The following is a 22,627-nucleotide window of genomic DNA, read 5'->3' on the forward strand; positions in this document are numbered from 1 at the left end:
TCTTTTGAGGAGACGCGGAGGATGAGGGTTGAGTATTCATAGCAGACCTGCGTGTGTGCTTTGGATGCTTTGCATAAGAGTGATTGTCTTGAGAAACGCTGTTGTTGGTGCTGTTTTGAGGGAAACGGGGAAGGCTAAGCACGCTGCTCGGTGTTGGTAGGGAGTGGTTGCTTGGAGAACAAGAAAAACGTTCTGGATTGTGTGTTTGATACTCAGTCAAGTGGTGGTTCTGAACGTTTTTGATCTACAAGGATCACATGTTTTGGAAGAGCGAGCTCCTTGTGCAGTTGAGAAGCATAAAGTTGAAGAAGAATGTTTACTAGAAATGAATTTTATAACACTGCAATATTGATCTTTTTATGATCATATCCTGAGCTTGATAGCCTACTTATTGCTAGACGAGAAAGATGCATTGAAAAACTAAAGCAAAGCTGTTTACGTAGCTTGTCGATGTATTAAGATAAAACAAAGCCATGTGGGTACTATCATACATAACTTTTTGTTTTTTGAAACACTTGTTACCATCAATTTATTAACTTGTTACCATTCTATTTGCACCTCATAAACTTAATAAACCGGTAACCACAAATAAAATTATTTTGCAAAATAAAAAATACAATATGTGAATACTACAACAGTACAACTGTTCTTGGGTTCTCAACGAAACACAAATGTTGAATCAAAGATTAAAAAATAACCTAGGTTGGTCAAAAGAAAAGATAAAACAAAAACTTCAGCTGTCATATGAAGAAAGTCTATACGGTTCAAATGTGAGCGTCATAGATCAACAAGTTATAAAAAAAGCTCGCTTTGGTCTGAAAACAAACGAGATCTTTATTTTTCCACTCACTCACTCACTCACTCACACAAGGGTAAGATCCAAAATCGTCTACTTTATAACTAAACCAACACATACAAACTAATCAGCTTTGCACGTCTTCTTATTATGTCCTAGCCCCTTGCACTTGCTACACTGCAGCTGCCGCTTTATCATATCCAACGGCTCAACCCTCTTCATCTTCGGCCTCCCCGGCGTCCTCCTCGTAGGCGGAGGCGTCACCGCAACCAACCCCTCCACCGCCTCCTCCATCATCATCCTATCCATATTCGGCACAGGATGAATCGACTCCGCATACATCAACCTATGGCTCTCAACCGTCAAGTACCTAGAGCAATACTCATAAGGGCTCTTCTCTATACACATGATCACCGCAACCGCGTGGCTGCAAGGGAGGCCCGTTAGCCTCCAGATCTTGCAGTCACAGTCACACTGATCAATATCAACAATGTTGATGGATGCGTCTCCTCCGTTGACCTGGAACAAGCTACCTTCTGGGGGAGAAACCTGAAGCGTATGCGCAAGTCCCATCTCTTTCTGAAGCTTCTCTTCGTTGGAAGGCGTAAGGGTTGTGACCCAGTCACGTGACTGCACCTGACGCGTGTAGATGGACTGCATCATCTTGGCCCTAAACTCATCGATCATTTGAGTAATAGGAAACTCATGAGCCTCAGACACCCAGCTGTAGAAGTCTAGCCCGAACGTCGAGTACATCTGGTTATACCTCTCCCCTTGGAACAGCGCGTTCGCCCAATGGTGAGGCTCGCTCTCTGTAACCCACTTGCAAGCATCAGGAGATATGTTCTTCATACTCTCCAAGGCACTGCAGTATCCTTCTGGTGTTGTTGCGTACGCCACGGAGTAGAAGTCGTTGAGCATGTACCGCCTCGCCTCGTGAGAGAACTGTCCTTTCAAATCAGTATTCATCTTCTCGGCCAGCTGGCGGAGACAGTAGGCGTGGTGCGCGTCTTCGAAGACCTGGGGGATCGCGTTCTTCAGACCGTTTTGAAAATCAGCGACGAACGTGATCCTCCTGGACTCGGACAAGGCGGATTTGAGCTGTTGGAGGAACCAGAGCCAGTTCTCTTCGGTCTCCGCGTCGACGACGGCGAATGCCACTGGGAATACGCCGTCCTCGGCGTCGGAGGCCGTTGCTATAAGCATGACACCTTGGTACTTCGAGTTGAGGACGGCGTTGTCGAGGAAAAGGAGAGGCCTGGAGCCTTGTTTGAACCCGGAGATCGAAGCGTAGAACGATATGAAGAGACGGTGGAAGCTAGAGTCCTCTTTCGTCGCGAAAACGGCGATGCTTCCGGGGTTTGTCTCCTTGATCTTCTCGCAGAGGAGAGGAAGCTGACTGTAAGCTTCTTTGTAAGAGCCTTGGAGCTGCTCTCTAGCAACCTCTTTAGCCCTCCACGCCTGCGAGTAGTTCAGCTGAATACCATACTCTCTCTTTATATCCTCGGCGATGTCTTTGGGTTTGTAGTCAGGGAAGGCTTTCAGCTTCTCTTTCAAGATGGTTCTCACCCACCCTCTCGTCGCGCGGTAGCCAGGCTTGATGACGGCCCTCTCGCACGTGTGCCTCGGGTTCATTTTCTTGATGCAGATCAGCTGAGTCGTCGACAGTCTTGCCGCCGTGATGCGCCAAGGGCAGCCTTGGGCTTTGCACTTGACGGAGACTCGGTGGCTGTCGTTTTTCTTGTACTTGTAAGCGAAACCGTGAGCGACCGAGTACTTGTGCAGTGCGTCACGGAACTCGATGAAGCTGTTGAAACGTTGGTCGACGCCTGTTATGACGTTTTCCCACTGCTGGATTGCAGTGTGGTGTTTCTGATCGACCAAAACGAAGTTGCAAGGTAAAGGGCTTTCATCAGGCATGGCTAAGTCGATTTGGAAATCGTTTGTCATGTCCTCGTCAACAATGTCATCGTCTCCTGCAGCAGTGATCACAGGTACAACCCCTTCTGATGCAGTAGTCCTACTTGACCTGTAAAACCAATCCACACATTAGTTACACTTGAGAAATTCTAACTATGATTAGCTCAGTGTACTAAAGACAAGTTTCTACACTAATCTAAAACTTCTAGAAAGTTGTAAATTTATGATGCATGACCTGTAAAATTTATTCACACTGGGTGTTAAAATGAGTTAGCTCGCTCATCTTAGTTTAACTCATGTAAACTCGAACACATATCATCTAAGTCGAAGGAGTTAGCTCGTGATCTATTAAAAAATATATAATCATGAAAATCATGAAAAAAAAATTAACAACAACGTTCACACATTAGTTAACGAACAATGTTAACAATGATCAGATCAGTGGATCATATACAAGTTCTACACTAAGCTAAAACTTCTTCTATTAAGTAGTAACAAATGTAACAAGGGGACACTATATAACAAAGGCACAATAAAACATGTACCTACCTACTAGCTGGCATGTTGGAGACATTAACCACACCACTTTCTTGAGGCATGACGAAAACCTCAACAGTCCCTGCATCAGCAGAGAACTTAACCATGCGCATGAAGTCCTTATCCTTGGAGATGGTGATAAGAGTCTTCTTGTTTCCAGGGAGAAAGTACTTGAGCGTCATCGTCTCCACACCAAACCCGAAATACTCAGCCAGCTCTGTCTTGAAATCACTCATCGAAGTGGTCTGATCGATGTCTATAGCAAAGGCATCGCCACTACCGGAATAAGATAACAATCCATCGTCTTTGTTGGTTACAAACTCTCCTCCTGACCGACATATAGCTATCACTTTGTTGTTGGTAGCCATTACCAAACACACACCTGTAAAAAAAAACAAATCAGAGAATTTGCAAAGTTCAAATTCAGACACCGTTGAAATTATAAGCCCTAGTTTCGCAAAAAAAAGACAACGAATCCGAAATTGAGCAATAGATCACAATTACTACAGAACAAAGGTTGAATCTTAGGGCTCGAAGATGTGACATCAGTGTTACCGTTGATTACGTCAGCGTTAGACAGGATTGATCGCGAATTGGGTTCTCGTTTCAGGGGGAAAAGAATCGAAATTTGCAGAGCCCTTTTCTCCGGCAGACTAGAGAGAGAGAGAGAGAGAGAGAGAGAGAGAGAACGTTCACGTGCGGCTGTAAGAGAGAAGAGAGAGGTAAAAACGCAGCGTTTACGACGTTAGAGAAGAACCTAGGAACAAAATTAGCGTTTCGCGTCTGTATTTATACGATTTACGAAATTTATTTATTAACTGTCGGAGTATCTTCGGTTCTGTAATAAGATAAGAGTTCTGTTCTGTTCTATTCTATTATGTTAAACCAGATCAATCAAAAGGCCCATATTAAGGCCCAAGACCACTAATTAAAACGCACCGTTTCACGGGACTTCACTTCCTAAGTCCGAATCTTTCAGATTACTCACAGAAACAAAGGAGGAAGAAGAAGATGAGTAGCGCTACACCAGCGCTTCCTCCTTCACTCTGTACTAAAGGGTCACTCTCGTCTCCTCATAATATCTCTGTAAGCTCCACAAAAACTATCTCTTTCTCTCTACTGGCTTGAAAAATGCTCATGAAAGTTTTTTTCTGGTGGCATAATCTGAGAGCTTGTGTGTTTTGCAGAAGACTGACTTGAACAGCTTTGTAAAGATCAGTGATCCTGGTGGCTTTAAATGGCGACTTGTGATAGCATACGATGGCACCAAGTTCGCAGGTTCGTCTTTCAGAACTGTAACAGTGTCCCTAAGTCAGGACTATACAATATATAATAGTTCTTATTTATTTGAAATGAATAGTGATAATCCTTGAGAGTGCGTTGATTATTGTATCTATAGAATTACATCACAGACTCTTACTTAAAGTCATTAGTAATGTTTCCGAGGACTTTTACTTATTTATAGCTCTAGAATCAGTCCATCATCTTTGTTGTGTAGTTAAAAGCATCAATGCATGTGTCATAGTTTTGGAGCTTTCACTTTGGACCAACCTTGTGAATAACAGGAGTTTGGTTTCAGGTTGGCAATATCAGGAGTCACCACCAACGGTCCAATCAATGCTAGAGAAAGCCTTAACTCAGATAACAAAGCTCCAAAGAAAAGAGCTTCATCTAGTTGGAGCTGGTAGAACTGATGCAGGAGTTCACGCTTGGGGTCAGGTTCGACTCAAAACTCCTAACTCTCTCATGAAAGTTTTCAAGATTCATCTCTCCTTTTTTTTTTAATTGCAGGTAGCTCATTTTGTGACTCCTTTTAATTACACTAGCTTGGACAGCATTCACTCTGCTTTAAACGGTCTACTTCCTCAAGAGATCCGTGTCAGAGAGATCGGTGCGGCGGTTCCGGAGTTCCACGCTCGGTTCTCTTGCCGTAGCAAGGTTTACCGATACCAGATATACAGCGACACGTTCATGGACCCGTTCCAGCGTCATTTCGCTTACCACACTGCTTACAAACTGAATGCTTGTAAAATGCGTGAAGCTGCACAGCATTTTGTTGGCAAGCATGATTTCTCTGCGTTTGCTAACGCTACAAGGGAAGATGGAGTGCCTGATCCTTTGAAAACTATATCTCGTTTTGATGTCATTGAAATGGTAAAGATTAGGCATGCTTTGGATAATTCGGTTCGGATAGTTTGGTTAGTTCGATTCAACATAAATTTTACCGAATTAACCCAAAATAAAGTTCGGTTCGATAATCGGTTAGTTCGGTTTTTAAAAATCCTACAGAAGTTTTTGATTTCGGTTATATTTTGGTTTCATTTTGGTAGAACTTCGGATAAGTTTGGTTAATTTCGGTTAGTTATGTTTGTGTGTTTGGTGTTTAGGGATCTCTTCTACAGCTTGAAGTTGAAGGTTCAGGGTTTATGTACAGACAAGTCAGAAACATGGTTAAGTCTATAGTCTCTCTTAACAGTCACTCATAGAATCAGATTTTAAAAAAACTAGTGTTGTGAGTCATTCAACGTTTGCAGGTAGCTTTGCTGGTTCAGGTTGGAAAAGAAGCATTGGATTCAGACATTGTCCCAATGATTCTTGAAACCAAAGACAGGAGAGAGCTTGCCAAGTATACATTGCCTGCGCCACCTCATGGTCTTTGTCTTGTCTCTGTTAAATATAAGGAAGATCATCTACAGCTTCCACCAGATTCTCCTTTAACTAGTTTTGGTAGACATCACACTATAACAAAGTGTAAACTTCCCTTCTATTGAAAACTCTTTAAGATAGAAATTGAAAGAAGAAGAAAAAAAAACATTGTCTATTACTTTTATGAAAGATTACAATCTTTACAAAGACCATATGCTTTAAAAAATGTCGCATCAGTTAGTCAAGTTTTTTTTTTTTTTTGAACATTAGTTAGTTAAGTTATTAAAAAATAGATAGCTCGACGCTTCAACAAACAGATCACATGATATAGAATTCGCTAGCTCCAACAAACAGATTGTTATAAGTTTCACAAAGCGGTAAATGTAAAGACAAGTGGTTAGTCCTAAATTAAGTAAATTAATATAAGCTTAGATAAGATAATTAAGTTTGATCATAGTTCCAAATACGATCGAGCAGACTTAAACTATTTATATCGCTTCTCTTACTCGCTCCTTAATGTATTCTTGTTTTTCTCCTTCTTCTTGCTCTCCATTTTCTTCATGACCATTCCCGTTTTCTTGGGGTGTATTTTCAGCTTCTTCTTCACAGACGATCTCACATTGAAGTGTGACCTCAACTCCATTACCAAGCTGTTTTGTTACATCTACTTCTTGCTTGGTGCCATCTTCTTGTCCATTCATGATCTCTAACTCTTGATCATTTACAGCTTGACTGATGTCATTGTCTTCTCCAGCACTGATCTCTCCTTCATCACTTTCTGCTTCTGTATCTGCATCTGCATCTTCCTCATTGATCTCTAACTCTTGATCATTTACATCTTGCTCGATGTCATTGTCTTCCCCAGCACTGATCTCTCCTTCTTGATCACTGTCTGCTTCTGTATCTGCATCTTCTTCATTAATTCCTAACTCTTGATCATTTACATCTTGATTGATGTCATTGTCTTCACCATTGATCTCTCCTTCTTGATCACTGTCTGTTTCTGTATCTGCCTCATCTTCATTGTTCTCAACTATTGGTGCATTAGGAGGGGCAGAAACTTTGACACTTGGTTGATTATTCAGCCGTTCCCAGTTCCGATGCATCCTATATGCTAAAACATACTGATGCATCTGCACAGATACCTATAAAATGTTCAAAAAGTGTTAATTAGAAAAAAGCCAATAAAAAAATGTAAAAGCACAATATTATGGAACATAATTAAGTACTAACCATGGCGGTGGGGTAAGAATAGCATGGAACGTTGTACATGTAAGGTCGGTGTCCATAATATGGAGCCCTAGACATTACAAAAAAAAAAATTAGATTAGTTATTCATTATAGTCAAAAGAGCATACAATACAATGATTTTAATTTATTTTAAGAAAATCTATAAATAATTTACCAGTAGGGCTGAGGAAAATGTTGGTTTGGATTGTGAGAAGCTATCTGATATTGATGCGATGCCGCCTGATTAAATAAACCTGCAAGTTTAGGGTTTATGAAGATTAGTAAGCTGTTCATGAAAAAGTTTTGTCGCATAACAAAATAAAAATATGTAAATAAGAGATCAAACCGTTTTGATATTGATGCGATGGTCCAGCCTGATTTAGTAAACCTACATAATTTTGAAGTTTAAGAAGAAGATTAATGAAGCTGGGAATTAGCAGTAAAAAAAGGTAACTATAAAACAAAATTGATGAAGATTAGAGATTAAACCGTTTTGGTTAGACAGGTTCGTGTTATTCTTCGCACCAATGTAAGCCATGTTGACATTGGTTTGTCTTCCATCAATAACCGGCCCCGGTAGTTGACAAGCTGTATTGGCAGATTCAGCATTCCTAAAAACAACCTGCACGTAACAAAAATTCAGAAAGTATATGTAATCGTAATATAAAGCCGAGTTATGAATAAGAATAATCGTTTGGTTAACCTAATCATAAATCAAACAGAAGGATCGTTTCGTACTACCAAACGCAAACCGAACAAACTTAACATGTAATATGTAACTAAAAAGCTCAGTTTCACAAGTTTTATGATAATCACACGATTCAGAAGATGCATGACGAATCCTTTATTTTACAATATCAAGTAGTTTCAAAACCGTTCACAAGAATCAAAGATTATTATATGCATGGAATTGAAATAAACAAGAAGTACTTACAAAGCCATAGCCTTTTGATCTTAACTTTCCTCCTGGGAGACCCTCGCTGACAACATTAGCATCAATAACCTCTCCAAACCTTACTTGGAAAAAGTTTTTTAAATCATCTGTTGTTGTTCTCCAGGTTAAACCTCCAACGAAGATCTTCGTGTCTTTAAAATTATTATTTTTCTGGTTTGGCTGAGACATGATAAGTAATCTCTTTCAAACGAAAGCTTTGCTTGTAGAAAATCGAAGAGGTAGAGAGTCAAGCGAGCGCAAGGTTTTAGAATGGCAAACGTTTTTTTGTTTGATGAGATTGTTTCGGTAAGAATGGTGGGATGATATATAAGTTCATGGAATTTAATTCCTTTGTGGAAAAGGAAAAAGAAAAAAAATGTTAAGTCTCTTGCATTTATTTTTATTTTGATATATATATTTTTGTTCAAAATATATATATATATATATATATATATATCTAAGAGTTTTAAATTTAAATTTTTGTAAAATACAAAAAGTGTCTCTTATCTTCTTTTTTGGTGAACTAATATATATCTTTAAGAGTTTTATTTCAACTTTTGTACAATAAAAAAAACGTGCAATGGTCTAGCAGTTAGAACTTAGAGCACCATTAACCCTAGCAACCCAAATAGGGTGCTTAAATTCTTTTTTTTTTAGTTTTTTATCTGATTAAAAAAAAAATTAAAAACGAACTAATCGCGAGCCGTCATGTGTCAGTGGGGCCCGCGAAATAGTGCAAGCAATAAAAGAACAAAGCGCTTAATTTGGAGTCAGAAGGTGCGATGCTTATTGTTTTTGTGGGACCACAGCTGATAAGCACCCCCCTAAACAACTGGGATAAAGGTGCTCTTAGGATAGATATTTCGTTAATCATTTTTGTGATGCTATATGTTGCCTGAAACAGTGAAGATATTAAAGATAGTGTTTCCTCCTGCAAAAACATTGGCAGAGAGCCCGGTGGTTGAGCATAGCAAGATAAAATATTCGTCTATCACTCTTAAAATATAAAATATTCGTGATTAATAGGTATAAGATAATTCGACTCCAAATGATCAAGAAAAAAAACATTTGTTTAATAATTATTTCAAACTCATGAGTCATGAATCTCAGGGTCAGTGTCGGCTCTAGGCAGAGCTTCTCGTGGACTAGATCATTTCTCTGGCATTGATGATCATGATTCAGGACCGATGTTGGATCAAGTCGGATGAAACATTTGTCTCAAGCTTCCAAAATTTTTTAAAAAATAATATGAATAGACTTCCAAATTTGTAAAAGAAAAATTTTAGACCTCCACACTATAAAAATTCTTTTTGAACAATCTATAACTTCCAAAATCTCAAGACCGTCTATGTGGTGTTTTTTCATTTTTCATGTAATCCGATCATGGTTACATTGGACGTGTTGGAAGAACAACAAGAGGGCAAGAGGAGAAGGAAATGTTTTAGTCTTTGTGGTGGGGAAACAAGTAGCATTATCACAAAGGATCATTTAGCCAAACCAGAAGGATCATCCGGTTCATGATGTCCCAAACGCATATGAATTCACAACCTCACTTAACTCTTTATCTTACTTTCCGTATGTGTTGAAAATGCTGAGAAAAACAAGGGTCACAATTATTTACAATCGATAACAACTGGCCTTTACCATTGTTTTGGTCAAATTATTTGTAAATAAAATAATCACATAACAAAAAAACAATTTCTTTTAAGTAAAATACACATTTATAACTAATAATTAAAAAATCTATTGTTTTAACCAGTACTAGTAGAAAAACATGTTATCTAAAATCAGTTTAATAAAATAATAACAATTTTTAAAAACCAACTTAAGATTAATTAAGATAGCTTATTCTGCCAAAAATAATAAATTAAATATTTTATAAGTTAGATAAATAAAAATTAAGAAATTGAATGCTTATGATTTTAATATTCATATATATATATAACTAAAATTCAAGACAAATAGAAAATTTGAACTATATTAAAACTAATTATAAGGGCTTATCCGCGAAGCGCGTAAAGTTTTTATAAAAGTTTATTGCTTGACAATTGTTTTATATCTATGTACTTTGTTTTTAATTTTCTGTCATATCGTTGTCTTCGTATTATCTCATTTTAATTATTACCGTTCACTAGCATTACATTTATTAGATTAACAGAAACACAACCTTGCCGTCTTATATGGTGGTTAATCATATTAACCTACATAGAAATTTATACATGATTTATGTGTATTTTGTTCTAAGTATTTTCTTTTGATTTATTTTGTACTCTTTTTTTTTTATCTTAGTGTGGTTTATATTGTGTTTGTTTTAAAAATGTTAGTATTATATCAGCGTTGATTTTATATAGTATCTCTTTAATATTTGAAAATAGAAACTGAATACGTTTTAAAATTTTGATTGATATTATAACTTTAGATTTGCGCTTTATATCATTCATTTTTGCGGTTGTAACAAAATTGTACTGCTTTCAATGTAAAATTTATTGATTTGTTTTTTGCTTGTTCTCCATCTTTTTTTTTTGAATTTTGAATTTTAATTATGTATTAATTTTTGGTTGTGATTTTTTAATAATTTCTTATTAATTTTCATTATCTTGAGTTTAATGGTTGTGGGGTTTGTTATTGTTTCTTATCAAATTCGCAAAACATGAGTTCAGTGACTAAAATAGAAAGAAAAAAAAATATGCCAGATTTACTTTATTTATTTATTTTTGTCTTGGATTTTGATAAAGCGTGGAAATATTGTAAATGATTTCTTTCTTTTCTGTATTTCATTTTGTATTTCCTTGTATTATTAAAATTTATGTACTAGATTATATTATGTATTCTTACTAAATTATCAATTGTTGACTAAATTTTCACCAACACTAAATTATGTGTCTACTATATATTTACTTACTAATTTATTATATATTATTATATTTGTTTTCTGATGTTCTTTTATATGTTTTTATTGTATATTTATCTGTGGTTGTGTTTTTAACTAATTTCCGTTCTATTTTTTAGTCTTGAGCTCATTGAAAAAAAAAAAAAGAATTTATGTGATTCACTCTTTTTATTTTGTTAAGGTAGATTTGATGAATCATGAAAAAATCGTAAATGAATTGTTTTTTTTTTCTTAAAATTATATTATTTATTTCTTATATTATTTTTTGTCAACATTTATTAGATTATTATTTATCTTCAGAAAGATTAATATTAAAATTTTGGTCGACTGAAAATAAACTATTCTTTAGAAATGATTTATGGGTTACTAGATATGTTGTTAAAAGATTTGATTTAAATTATAAATAGATTAATTAATAATTCTAAAATTTAGGTTTAGGTGTCAAATTCTTAGATAACTTCTTTAATGATGTGAAAGCATGAGAAGAGAGCATTTTTAGACAACTTCTTTAAACTGAATTATAATAATTTACAAGTATAAAAATTACATTATACAACTCAAATTCTCATATACTTAATAAGAAAATAATATCAAAATATTCATTTAATTTAAAATTTAATTTATTTAAATAATTAAGTTACATAAATAAATTCAAACAAATATTAAAATAATTCACTTATGTGTAATTACATAGCTATTTTACCATTATACCAAATATAATTCATCCTATATAATAAGAACCATGCACACCACTAAAATCAAATATACAAACAAACAAACAAGCAAAATATTTACAGAAGAATTCAACAACAACAAAAAAATTGTTATACAAGGGAAATGAAGACCCTGAGATCTTCATACGTTTGGGAAAAATATTTCGTGATGATGTCAACTATTCTCTTGCTTTTCATTTTAGGTGAATCATTAGTTTTACAAAAATCCATACATAAAGAATGATTTTGTGATGACAATTTTCGTTGTGCGATTAAAGTTTTTATTTGAGTTATTACAGGACAAGCAAGTGCAGTGAGTGTCCTTAACAACATGATATGTCTTAATGAAGTACTAGATTTTGACCCGCGCAGGCGCGCGGATGTATATTTTGAAAAATATGTTAATATTTGTTTTTCATGTAATTATTAGGATTTGGAAAAATGAATCCGAAGAACATAACCGATACCGATCCAAAAATATAGTACCAAACCCGAACATAAATTGATTAAATATTCGAATTATTCAAAATTTTGTTATTTAGAGAACCGAATCTGATCCGAACCGAAGTATTTGGATATCCGAATTTATCTAAAAATAGATTTATATACTTATATATATTAATTATTTTTAGATTTAACGTATATGAAACATCAAAAATGATACTTTTAAATTGGTTTAAATACTTGAAAATATATATAGATAGTCAAAAGTAAATATCTGAAATAGTTAAAGTATACTCAAATCACCAAAAATACTTAAAATAATTATTGATTCCGTATCCAAAATTTTAAATCAAGCCAATTGATATGTTAAGCTTAAGTATTATAACGTATGTTATTCAAATTTATACGTAATATATTATTTTATTTATACATTTTGATTTTAAGATTTTAAAATATATAATGATTTAAGATTTTAAAAATAATTTAAATTAGTTATCCAAACCCAAACCAAACCCGCAAAGATCCAAATCGAACTCAAACCAAAATTTAGAAACATTCTAATAAGGCTGAAATCTTAGACCCCGAAAACCCGAAATACAAACCGATCAGAACCAAACCCGTAAGGGTACCCAAAAGCCCATCCCTAGTCATTATTATATATCGTATTTTATCATCATATAATTAATCGTATTTTATATGTACCATCATATAAGTAATCATATAATTAATAGTATTTTATACATACTATCATATAAATAATTACATATATTATATTTTTTAAACTTAATATGAAATATAAAAACCATAATTTGAGTTGGTATTTCAAATTAGGCTTTGTATTATATTTTTCTTATATATATTGACAATATTTTTTTATAATGGTTATTGAAAAATAGTTTAGTAAAAATCTATTTTTGAATATATGTATATTTCTGAATCAATTTTTGATATAAATCAAATTTGAATTATTATTTTGATTTGAAATATGTATATAAAGTTTAAATTTTGTTTTATGGTTAGTTTAGAAAAAAAAATTAGGCAATTAGATTGACCCATTTTGGTATATTTTAAAAGTGGCCTAGATAACTTTCAATTTTCTTAAAAAACATAAGCCCATTACTTTTTTTCTTAATACTACTATCCTTGTTTTCAAATAAAAATATTTTTTTAAAAAGACTGCAATCCATGTTTCCAAACACTCTAAATTTTTTAATAGTCCTATTCAAATCTCCAAACACTCCAATTTTGTACTTGAGTTTTAATAAGATAGATTGCGTCCTGACAAGTGCGATGTAATGTGTCAAGAGAAAGGTTTTAATAGAGGGATATATGTAAATGAAGGTCTCAGTGTTGCAAAATGTTGTTGCGATAAAAGTTCTACGCCATCAATATTTTCTGAACCTGTTATACCTCCCGATCATAAGAGATATGCACCATCGATATTGTCTGAACCTGTTATACCTCCCGATCATAAAAGATATGCACCATCGATATTGTCTGAACCTGTTATACCTCCCGATCATAAAAGGTTTGCGCCATCGATATTGTCTGAACCTGTTATACCTCCCGATCATAAGAGATATGCTCCATCGATATTATCTGAACCTGTTATACCTCCCGATCATAAAAGGTTTGCTCCATCGATATTGTCTGAACCTGTTATACCTCCTGATCATAAAAGATATGTGCCATTGATATTGTTTGAACATGTTATACCTCCCGATCATAAAAGGTTTGCGCCATCGATATTGTCTGAACCTGTTATACCTCCCGATCATAAAAGATTTGCGCCATCGATATTGTCTGAACCTGTTATACCTCCCGATCATAAAAGGTTTGCGCCATCGATATTGTCTGAACCTGTTATACCTCCCGATCATAAAAGATATGCGCCATCGATATTGTCTGAACCTGTTATACCTCCCGATCATAAGAGATATGCTCCATCGATATTGTCTGAACCTGTTATACCTCCTGATCATAAAAGACCAATTTTTAAATATTGAATCATAAAATGTAATGAGAAAATAAACAAATTATTAATAAAAATATATGATTGAATATGTTCCTTCTTCTCATGCATTCAAACTTGTGTAGATGAAACATTTTCTTGTCGCCATTATACAAGTCTGAAATAAAGAACTCGAAATTTATGAACATATACAAACACTTTTGAATCCTATAAATATGGATTATGCAGATTAATGGAAAAAGTATTTACAATTTTTTTAGGACGGTGACATAAATTTTCATAAAATATATATAATTGTCACATATATAAATCGTCTTGTATTTTTTCTTGTAGTTTATTATAGTATAGTCAACCATTGTTTACCAAAAACTATACTGTATTATACTAAAAATCAAAACCCACAAAACTTAAGAACTTTGTCATCATTTTATTTTGCTGCTTATAACAAATCAAAACTTATATGCATCACCTATACATCACACTCCAAAGTACTTCACAAATGTTAAAACATTTTCTAAGTGAATTGTAAAAGCAAAACCAGTGGAACAAGAAGTGAAAACAGACATAACAAGAAGAGGTAACAATGCACAGGAGAAAATAGGAGATTCTGGAGGAGGTGGGTAGAAAGTTAAGAACAGCCAAAGCATTGTCTCAAAGAGAGAAATCCAGATGGCTCAGGGATCGATTCCTGAAGATCCTGTTTTGTACTCGGAAGATGTTTGAAGAAGGCCTTCACAGCTCCAGCCACACCATCCTCGTCCTTCATCGCCTTTGCTAGAGTCTCTGCACTGCTCTTCACCTGCTCCCAATTATAAATATGCTCAGTTTCATTTGTTAACTCAATGGCATTGCCCATGATCATATTATTATTTACCTTATCGTCGAGCATGAAATTTATGGCATCTTCAAGCTTATGGAGTGAGAACTCGTCCACTGGGATTGGTGGAGGACCTACTCCTCTATCATGCACTCGTTCTCCCCAAAAAGGTTGGTCCCCAAAGAAAGGCACTATTGTAGTTGGGCACTGTATGGTTCAGACAAAAGGAAAGCACTTACAGATTAGCAACTATCTCAAGAGGCAGACCTTTCAGCTTACACTCAATGACTAAAACTAAACTCACCGCTGCTTTAAGACCTGCAGCCGTTGTTCCAGCACCACCATGATGAACCTGAGAGCAGAAAGAGACACAATCTGTGAGAACACACAATGCTAAAACATCAGAAGAGTTCCAGACTATTATAGACATACCACTGCCTTGCATCTAGGGAATAACCAGTCATGTGGGACATTATCCAACAAGTAGACAAAGTCCTTGGGTTCTTTCACTGTATGAAAGCCGCATCAGCCATATATTAATAACAATATACCAAACAGACAAGCATTTAATAAACTAAAAGGCCTTACAGTTTCCAAGGCCACCCCAGCCTTTGTTAATGATTCCTCTCTGTTTGGTTCTTTGAAGCGCTTCCACAATGACTTCAGTCATTACCTCTGGTTCTTGAACAGGCTTCACCACAAACAAACACATTATTTTCACCATAGACAAACGTTTGAGCGATTAAGAAGGATCCAAAAAAAAAAACTCACGAGACTACCAAAGCCGATGTAAATAGGTTTATCACCAGCTTCTAACCACTCCACAAGTTCTGCAGGAGGTTCATAGTTTGATGCAAGATCAAGGAAGCAGAATCCCACTACATCGATCTGTGGTCCCCAATCTGAAATAAATGAGAAGTAACATTCTAAGAACATCATTCATTGCATTAGTAAGTTCATTAGTCATGGTACTACCTTTAGGCTTTGGGACTAGATGAGGACTCCACATGTATCCATGTGGAACGTTAGAGCCAGAGCTTTGTGTTCCACTTAGATATGTAACAGGTCTTAGCTTCAGCTTCTTTTTCCTAAGGTCATTCACCATGTCTCTTATCCCAAGCCAGATCAATGAATCGACGATTTGATACGAGAGCTGAAAATTGCATTAAGTCAATGTTAGAAGAAGTAAACCAATCAGATAATATCTGAGAAAAATCAAGTCTCACTCTGTATCCTGCTGGTTGTTTCACACGTGACAAAGGGTGTGGAAACTCACTGGTTGGCCTGGATCATCATAAGAAAGATAGTGTGAATGATTCTAAAACAAAATGAATTTTGAATGATTCTGATACAAAGACTTACGTCCAAGGCATGGTGAAGAATACGTGAATAGGTATCTTCAGAGCTTCTGCCACATGAGTATGTCCTGCAATGGCGATTTCACAAGTTAGTTACCATTCAAAGAGAATCTCAAAAGTTACTGAAACTAACCATAAGCTGGAGGATTGGCGATAATAGCATCAGCTTTAAAGGCAATCCCAGAGTCTGGATCAGGTTCTTTACACGCTGGAAGTAGTGAGTATATGATGTCCTTCATTTGATTCCGTTGGATAGGAATCTCTGAAGGACCTGATGGTAAAAACCCTTTGTTCTTAACCATATCTGCACACACAATGTATCAACAAAACCAATGAAATGAATAGCCGATAACATATATTAGATTGAAGTAAACACTTTTGGTTAGATAACATACACTCAGCTAGCACTTTTGGATCTCCACCTAAAGGATAAAACTCCAATCCAGCAGTCAAAACAAACTCTTTGAAGTTTGCGTGGGTTGCAAGTCTAACCCTATGTCCATAGTCCTGAAGGCGTTTGGCTATTGCAACAAAAGGCTGAACGTCTCCTCGCGTACCGACGATTAGCATCACAATCTGCATAGGAGGAACGTACTGAAAGTCTACTCCATCGATAGGCTCATCACCGTTTTTGGAATCTTCTTCACGGTCTAAAGGAATAGATTGTGGGATGGAATCAGCTGGAACTTCGAACACGACTGTGCCATCAGGTTTCACATTAGCTATACGGTTCAGCAGCTTTAGCTTCTTCCCTGCAGAGATTCTGTCGTCGAATATCTTAGCGGCGTCCTCGGCAAGAATGTGAGTGACTTTGCGGTGCCTCTCGGTCTTTGACTTGTGTAACCTAGGCTTTGAGGATGGTAATGATGATGATTCAGCTCTATCATTGCTTGTAGATCTGTCCATCGGCACTGACCATTGTCGAGAAAAGCTTTTATTGCCACCACCTGAAAACAACAACACAAAGAAGCTTACAAGATCATCCACAAGATCGAGATACAAACAAAAGGAACAAACTTTAAGCCTAAACTGTTTCAATCCAATTCTTCTTTCCGTTCAATTACCTGAAGATTCAGCCAAAGCGTTTTCGACAATGGAGGCTGCAGTCGTTTCCGGTTGGCTCTCCGCTTCTTGAGAGCCATTAATGACGCCACCACTGCCTTCAATCTCCTCGATTTTCACAGAAGCACGTTCGGAGCTTGAAGAAGAGGAAGAGGAAGACGAAGCAGCCCTGTCAAGATTAGCCGGAGATGTTTCCGGCATCGTATTCTCTCTCTCTCTCGACCAGCAGAGACGATTCTTGATCCTCCTGCGCTTCGGTGTCTCTCGAATATGTTTATACGATTCTGTTCTTGCTTATCTTGCGATATATTCAAGATTGAAACTTTTTAAAAGAAAAAAAAAAAGAAAAAAAAAGGTTCGATCTTTAGAGAAGCGGCGCGTTCGGACAAAAAAAAAGGGTCGATGTCTGGCGTGATGGTTGGGATCCCTCCGGTTCAGGTAATGATATCGCGAATAACTGTCGGAACGATGGATAGTTCCGTCAATTTATAAATGAGAATAAACTGGGCTCAGAATAAATGTTCCTTAAAACGCTGTCGCATGCGTTGACAGCGAATCTACTCTTTTTGTCATTTTCGTATTTTACGTCCTTGTCGTCTTTTCCCTCTCCCCGGGATATTTATTAGTTTCATCATATTATCGAAGAACTTTTTTTTCAAAATTCAGATATTTCCTAATTTGTGCCCAAGAAAATAACAGCTAACCTACATAGTTTACTTTGTTTGGTATAGTTTTTCCACTTTAACTTATTTAATGGTTCACAGCTGCTATGGTCAAATGCTAATATTTTATTCGATTCATTTCCTTAATAAAGTTTTTAATCAAACAAAATTCACTAGTTTTGATTGAGATATGTAACAAGTTAAGATATTTATCAATTTGTGCCCAAGAAAAAAACACCTGACCTATATAAAGTAAATTAGTTTATTTAAGAATTTAAAATATAGTGAAAATTTAAAATATAGTGAAAGAAAACAAGATATTTGTTATTTTCTTACTAAAATCAGATGATAATCATAAGGTGCTGCGGTGTAGTGGTTATCACGTTTGCCTTACACGCAAAAGGTCTCCAGTTCGATCCTGGGCAGCACCATTTTTCATAATTTTGGTTCTAAGATTAATGAAAAAGAGTTAAAGGCCAATTGTTTCAACTTTCAGTTTTCAAACAGTCATTGCAACTTGAGAAAGGGATGGGATTAATTACGAGAACTAAGAGAAGAGTTGTTTTTCTCCTTGACAGAAAAATTAATTTAATTGACTAACTCACTACACAACAGTATAAAAAGATCATGACATATACAAAATACTAAAGGAAGCAAGCAATAGCTAATTACAAGAAACAAAGCACTGAACACATAAGCTTCTTTTGCACTTAACTACATTTGTGTAGAAGTAAAAGAGATGAGAAAACAAAAAAGGAACCTCCTTACTTCAACTCTCTTTGAGCTTTTTAATATGAAGACTACCAAAGGGAGACTTAGAAAAACTAACATGATTGTGCTAAAAGTTTTACGTAAAAAAAAAGCAGAGAAGCAAATTTGCCCATTTAGCTTAGAGAATGGATAAGAAACAACTTAGGCTTGCTTCTGGTTACTAGCACCACCTCTTGAACGACCATCATTACCCATCCTTCCACGTCCACGACCATAGCCTCTGCCTCCACCATATCCGCCTCGACCTCCCTTATACATGTCGCCTTGGCCTCCTCCTCCATATCCATCACCTTGGTCTTCGTATCTACCATATCCACCTCTGCCTCCACCATATCCATCATCTCTACCTCCAACAAACCTGTCACCTCTACCACCTCGAAACCCACCTCTTCTTCCTCTAAATCCCTCTTCTCTTCCTCCACCGTATCCCTGTTCTTTGCCTCCACCGTAGGACTGGTCTCTGCCTCCACCGTATCCCTGGTCTCTGCCTCCACCATATCCCTGGTTTTTGCCTCCACCGTATGCATGGTCTCTGCCTCCACCGTATGCATGGTCTCTGCCTCCACCGTATCCGCCATATCTGCGACCACCATAACCGGCTCTGCCACCACCATACCCGCCATCTCGACCACCACCATACCCACTATCTCTGCCACCACCATAACCACTATCTCTGCCACCACCATATCCAGCACCTAACACAAATCCAACAATTGTATTTCAAACAAAACGTACAAAAAGAGGATATCACTTGATACAGAAGAGTTTAAACATGTGTGACAAGCATATGAACTAATCAATTTTATATATATCGTCCACACACCCTGCCATTTTGCTGGTTCTTTTTTTCTAATTGACAATGTTCTGACTTACCACGATAGCCATAGCTCCGTCCAAGACCACGACCCCTGCCCCGGTTTGAATACCCGCCATCATTTTCTAATCATATCACAATAAAATATCAAAGTCAGTTACAAACTAGACAAAATATGAACGCATCTCTATCTTTCAATTCTATGGCATATCAATACCTTGATAATCTTCTTGATAGTTCCCTTGGTTGTACTTCCCTTGATAACCCCCTTTGTAGTTTCCATATCCACCTCTTCCCCTGCCACGTCCCCTACCTCGACCATAAGAATCTACAACCAACCAAAATTTTGAAAGTTGTTATACAATAACCAAACATCAACAGGTGTAGTTCACAAGAGAAAAAAAAGTCAAAAGGCATTACCTTCACGGTAAGCATTGTAAGGAAGACGGGCTTGATTTGGCTGATATAGAGGCTTAGACTGATCTATCTGTGCTGGAGCTTGGTACCTGAACGCATTCATAAGTAGGTGAACTCATCAGATATAGCAACTGAGATGCCTCTCTAAAGAAAAAATAAATAAATATACAAAAGGAAACCCTGAGTAAAAAACCATATTGAGGAAATTTAAAAAAATTTGAAACTTGACTCACCCAGGAGAGTCCTGATTAAGCTCACTCAAAGACAATGTGATTGAAATCATGGAAACATGACGTATCACCTCCACCCTGCATCCATTACGTTAAATTCACTTAAACCCACCCAAAAAAAAAAAGGAAACAAAAGGAGCAGAGTGTAATGAAAATAATACTCACGGTAAAAGACCTTCCTCAATAGGCTCAAACACATCAGTAATGCTCATAGAACTGATATTAACATCTTGATGCAAGCCTGGAACTTTACTCTGCAATATATATAATCTTAGCACAATCAATGATATATAAAGACTTTATCAAGTGAGAGCACTGACTTTGAGTATCTCAGAGATTGTCACCGTCTTGCTGATCGCCTGCCCCATCGCCTTCAACACAATCTCCTTCGCACCTTTCTCCTAAAAAACAGAACAGAACATTTCGTGAGTCAATCAAACTGTAACAGACAGAGAGAGAAGTAGATAGAGGAGTACATGAAGAAGAGTGATGGCATAGCTGATGTAGTTACGAATAAGTCCAACGCTGGTGATACGGATCTCGTTCTCGTTGATCGGAGAACCTAGTTTTGGTTTCTCCACTCTACTGTATCTCTCCATTGGAGCAGGACGAGTGTGAGTGAGAGTGTGAGTGAGAGTGAAAGTGAGAGTGAAAGCATTAATAAACCCTCTATGACTTTGAACAGCATCGGGAAAGGCCGATGACTGATTATACGAAGCGACACCAAAGAGCCTTGTACTGTTGACTGGGCCCAAAACGGTATATGCTTCGGGAACCGCTTCAAAAACGGGTCAGCTTTTTTCGGATCCGGATCCGATTTTCATGGGACATCGTATCATCTCTTTTATTACTCGCGCGTGATTAACACCAACGGTCCAGATTATTCCATAGTTTATCTCCATCTTAACCGCCGCGAATCGTTGATAACAAGATTTTTTTACTTCCTTCCTTTTTTTACTTTATCTCAAAATTTCACCGGAAAGTAAAATCAACACTCCTAAACCAAACCAAACTAAACCAGAAAAAATTGAGTGTGCATTGGACCGCCCCGGTTCGGTTTACTAAATTTTTATCGGCGTGATCGATTCAATTGACTCGCCTCCACCACAATCCGGCGACCAAGGAGATCTGTGGTCGTGCGGGAGAAGAAGAAGAAGAACGCCGAGAAATCGAAGCTTATCTCTCATAAAGTATCTAACTTTACTGGTAATCAATCTCCTCTGTTTTCCGATTTTTGATTTTTGTTCTGTTTACTCTCTTACTTGCTCTCTCGCATCCAAAGATCATAGCTTTAGGTTTAGGCTTCTCTATCAGTTGCTTGTGTGGGCTTATGATGGATCTGGAGACTGAAAATCGAATAGCTTCGGTTCTGTTAAGAGAAGCAGCAGAGTTGAGGAGACGAGCTGAAAGAGATGGTGTCCGAGCTTATCTTGAGAAGCCTAATGTAAGGCATCGTCCTAACTCAAGGTTTCTCACTGCAACTGTCCTTGGTGTTCAACAATGTAATGCTTTTCCTACTGTCCTTGTGACTTATGTGTCTGTCTTAGTACTCAATGTATTAGCTTTAATATGTTAGTTGTTTACTCTAATCTCTTTACATGTTTATGTTTATTAACCGTGCAGCAAACAGAGCGGTGGAGACCAATGAGATGTGGAAGGCTCGGGAGAAAGAGATTGAGCTGGAAAACGAGAGACGCAAAAGAAAATCAAGAGAGGAAAGCAGCAGCAGCAGCAGTAGCCGAATGAAGCGGAGTGGTAGTTTCTCTAAAAGGAGTTTGGATAAGAGATGTAGTTCCAGTAATGATGAGAAAAGGTTCACTCATCCATTGGACGATGAGGATGAAGGTTTAGGAGATGATGAGATTGAGTCTTTTCTCCAAGCACGGTATGTATGTTTGCTATAGCTTCTGTTGCCTTTGAGTTTGCTATAGTTTCCGTCATCTTCTGAGTCTTCTTTGTTAATGACAGGAACAAACGTGGTAGAGGGTCTATTGGTCCTAGGATGGATGAAACTGGACCTTATCTTCCCGCCGAGAAGGTTGATGAGTTGCAAAGTTCTGGTACAAGGGAACGGAAGGTAGTCTTGGGTCCAGAGAGACCACCTTCACTGAGACAGCATTCAGATGACAAGGAGACTGGTCGGAGAATTAAAAAGGACTCTAAGAAAGACGAGAAAACAAAGAAGAAGAGAAAACGTGACAAACACTAGAGGTTTATTGTTGTTGAAGATGCTCTGTTGACAGTTCTTGCTCCAGCTTTTGTTCCGACCCATTTGTAGATTATATACAATTTGCAACTACATCTTCTCAATCTCGCTGTGAACTACTGCCAACAACTGATCCGAACCTGTGGCTTGACTCAGGGTCTCTCTTGGACCTCTTTTTGAGTAAACTTGTTTTATTTGAGCAAAAGCT

General features: G+C 36.9%; 6 protein-coding genes and 1 non-coding gene across 8 annotated transcripts; 3 read left to right on the forward strand and 4 right to left on the reverse strand.

Annotated features, from left to right (window-relative positions):
• Positions 1-718: 718 nt before the first annotated feature.
• On the reverse strand, positions 719-4,016 carry LOC106389024. Its single transcript, XM_013829210.3, has 3 exons — positions 3,809-4,016; positions 3,266-3,635; positions 719-2,825 (listed from the first exon to the last, which is right to left on the reverse strand). The coding sequence occupies exons 2-3, from the start codon at positions 3,619-3,621 to the stop codon at positions 920-922; spliced, it is 2,262 nt and encodes a 753-aa protein (XP_013684664.2). The 5' UTR covers positions 3,622-3,635; positions 3,809-4,016; the 3' UTR covers positions 719-919.
• A 201-nt stretch (positions 4,017-4,217) lies between these two features.
• On the forward strand, positions 4,218-6,106 carry LOC106385690 (tRNA pseudouridine synthase A 1-like). Its single transcript, XM_013825591.3, has 6 exons — positions 4,218-4,339; positions 4,441-4,531; positions 4,833-4,972; positions 5,045-5,407; positions 5,641-5,703; positions 5,788-6,106. The coding sequence occupies exons 1-6, from the start codon at positions 4,265-4,267 to the stop codon at positions 6,022-6,024; spliced, it is 969 nt and encodes a 322-aa protein (XP_013681045.2). The 5' UTR covers positions 4,218-4,264; the 3' UTR covers positions 6,025-6,106.
• Positions 6,107-6,204: 98 nt separating this feature from the next.
• LOC106384236 (clumping factor B) lies at positions 6,205-8,790 on the reverse strand. The gene is made up of 6 exons (XM_022716272.2): positions 8,064-8,790; positions 7,619-7,751; positions 7,476-7,517; positions 7,305-7,383; positions 7,133-7,199; positions 6,205-7,044 (listed from the first exon to the last, which is right to left on the reverse strand). Exons 1-6 carry the CDS (start codon positions 8,250-8,252, stop codon positions 6,388-6,390), a joined length of 1,167 nt encoding a protein of 388 aa, XP_022571993.2. The 5' UTR covers positions 8,253-8,790; the 3' UTR covers positions 6,205-6,387.
• A 5,699-nt stretch (positions 8,791-14,489) lies between these two features.
• Positions 14,490-17,759, reverse strand: LOC106388922 (sterol 3-beta-glucosyltransferase UGT80A2-like). Its single transcript, XM_022699436.2, has 12 exons — positions 17,322-17,759; positions 16,653-17,204; positions 16,391-16,561; positions 16,262-16,325; positions 16,126-16,183; positions 15,875-16,052; positions 15,671-15,801; positions 15,488-15,590; positions 15,332-15,408; positions 15,204-15,251; positions 14,957-15,106; positions 14,490-14,881 (listed from the first exon to the last, which is right to left on the reverse strand). The coding sequence occupies exons 1-12, from the start codon at positions 17,518-17,520 to the stop codon at positions 14,711-14,713; spliced, it is 1,902 nt and encodes a 633-aa protein (XP_022555157.2). The 5' UTR covers positions 17,521-17,759; the 3' UTR covers positions 14,490-14,710.
• Positions 17,760-18,339: 580 nt separating this feature from the next.
• TRNAV-UAC lies at positions 18,340-18,412 on the forward strand. Its single transcript has one exon. It is a non-coding gene; the product is annotated as a tRNA-Val (tRNA).
• Positions 18,413-18,790: 378 nt separating this feature from the next.
• Positions 18,791-21,165, reverse strand: LOC106386058 (glycine-rich protein DOT1). 2 transcript variants are annotated; one of them, XM_048776316.1, is made up of 8 exons: positions 20,690-21,165; positions 20,534-20,614; positions 20,379-20,467; positions 20,217-20,291; positions 19,987-20,072; positions 19,784-19,875; positions 19,622-19,691; positions 18,791-19,447 (listed from the first exon to the last, which is right to left on the reverse strand). In XM_048776316.1, the coding sequence occupies exons 1-8, from the start codon at positions 20,810-20,812 to the stop codon at positions 18,894-18,896; spliced, it is 1,170 nt and encodes a 389-aa protein (XP_048632273.1). In that variant the 5' UTR covers positions 20,813-21,165; the 3' UTR covers positions 18,791-18,893. The 2 variants fall into 2 exon arrangements, with proteins under 2 accessions (XP_048632273.1, XP_013681405.2); XM_013825951.3 differs by having other exon boundaries at positions 19,626-19,691; positions 19,784-19,894; positions 20,690-21,153.
• A 109-nt stretch (positions 21,166-21,274) lies between these two features.
• On the forward strand, positions 21,275-22,624 carry LOC106389021 (DEAD-box ATP-dependent RNA helicase 42-like). The gene is made up of 4 exons (XM_013829207.3): positions 21,275-21,419; positions 21,496-21,715; positions 21,837-22,098; positions 22,182-22,624. The coding sequence occupies exons 2-4, from the start codon at positions 21,544-21,546 to the stop codon at positions 22,420-22,422; spliced, it is 675 nt and encodes a 224-aa protein (XP_013684661.2). The 5' UTR covers positions 21,275-21,419; positions 21,496-21,543; the 3' UTR covers positions 22,423-22,624.
• Positions 22,625-22,627: the final 3 nt, after the last annotated feature.

This window comes from Brassica napus, chromosome A3, assembly GCF_020379485.1.
Source record: "Brassica napus cultivar Da-Ae chromosome A3, Da-Ae, whole genome shotgun sequence".
Taxonomy (NCBI): domain Eukaryota; kingdom Viridiplantae; phylum Streptophyta; class Magnoliopsida; order Brassicales; family Brassicaceae; genus Brassica; species Brassica napus.

Coding starts and splice junctions, on each gene's coding strand:
- LOC106389024 (XM_013829210.3), bottom strand. CDS start 3,621: ATGGCTACCAACAACAAAGTGATAGCTATATGTCGGTCAGGAGGAGAG. Junction 2,826..3,265: donor TCCAACATGCCAGCTAGTAG/GTAGGTACATGT, acceptor TTGGTTTTACAG/GTCAAGTAGGACTACTGCAT.
- LOC106385690 (XM_013825591.3), top strand. CDS start 4,265: ATGAGTAGCGCTACACCAGCGCTTCCTCCTTCACTCTGTACTAAAGGG. Junction 4,340..4,440: donor CGTCTCCTCATAATATCTCT/GTAAGCTCCACA, acceptor TGTGTTTTGCAG/AAGACTGACTTGAACAGCTT. Junction 4,973..5,044: donor GAGTTCACGCTTGGGGTCAG/GTTCGACTCAAA, acceptor TTTTAATTGCAG/GTAGCTCATTTTGTGACTCC.
- LOC106384236 (XM_022716272.2), bottom strand. CDS start 8,252: ATGTCTCAGCCAAACCAGAAAAATAATAATTTTAAAGACACGAAGATC. Junction 7,752..8,063: donor GATCAAAAGGCTATGGCTTT/GTAAGTACTTCT, acceptor TGTTACGTGCAG/GTTGTTTTTAGGAATGCTGA. Junction 7,200..7,304: donor CATTTTCCTCAGCCCTACTG/GTAAATTATTTA, acceptor TGTAATGTCTAG/GGCTCCATATTATGGACACC.
- LOC106388922 (XM_022699436.2), bottom strand. CDS start 17,520: ATGCCGGAAACATCTCCGGCTAATCTTGACAGGGCTGCTTCGTCTTCC. Junction 15,591..15,670: donor ACATCGGCTTTGGTAGTCTC/GTGAGTTTTTTT, acceptor TTTGTGGTGAAG/CCTGTTCAAGAACCAGAGGT. Junction 15,107..15,203: donor CTGCAGGTCTTAAAGCAGCG/GTGAGTTTAGTT, acceptor TGAACCATACAG/TGCCCAACTACAATAGTGCC.
- LOC106386058 (XM_013825951.3), bottom strand. CDS start 20,812: ATGGAGAGATACAGTAGAGTGGAGAAACCAAAACTAGGTTCTCCGATC. Junction 20,292..20,378: donor ATTGAGGAAGGTCTTTTACC/GTGAGTATTATT, acceptor TAATGGATGCAG/GGTGGAGGTGATACGTCATG. Junction 19,448..19,625: donor ACGGAGCTATGGCTATCGTG/GTAAGTCAGAAC, acceptor GATTTGTGTTAG/GTGCTGGATATGGTGGTGGC.
- LOC106389021 (XM_013829207.3), top strand. CDS start 21,544: ATGATGGATCTGGAGACTGAAAATCGAATAGCTTCGGTTCTGTTAAGA. Junction 21,716..21,836: donor TGTCCTTGGTGTTCAACAAT/GTAATGCTTTTC, acceptor TTAACCGTGCAG/CAAACAGAGCGGTGGAGACC. Junction 22,099..22,181: donor GAGTCTTTTCTCCAAGCACG/GTATGTATGTTT, acceptor TGTTAATGACAG/GAACAAACGTGGTAGAGGGT.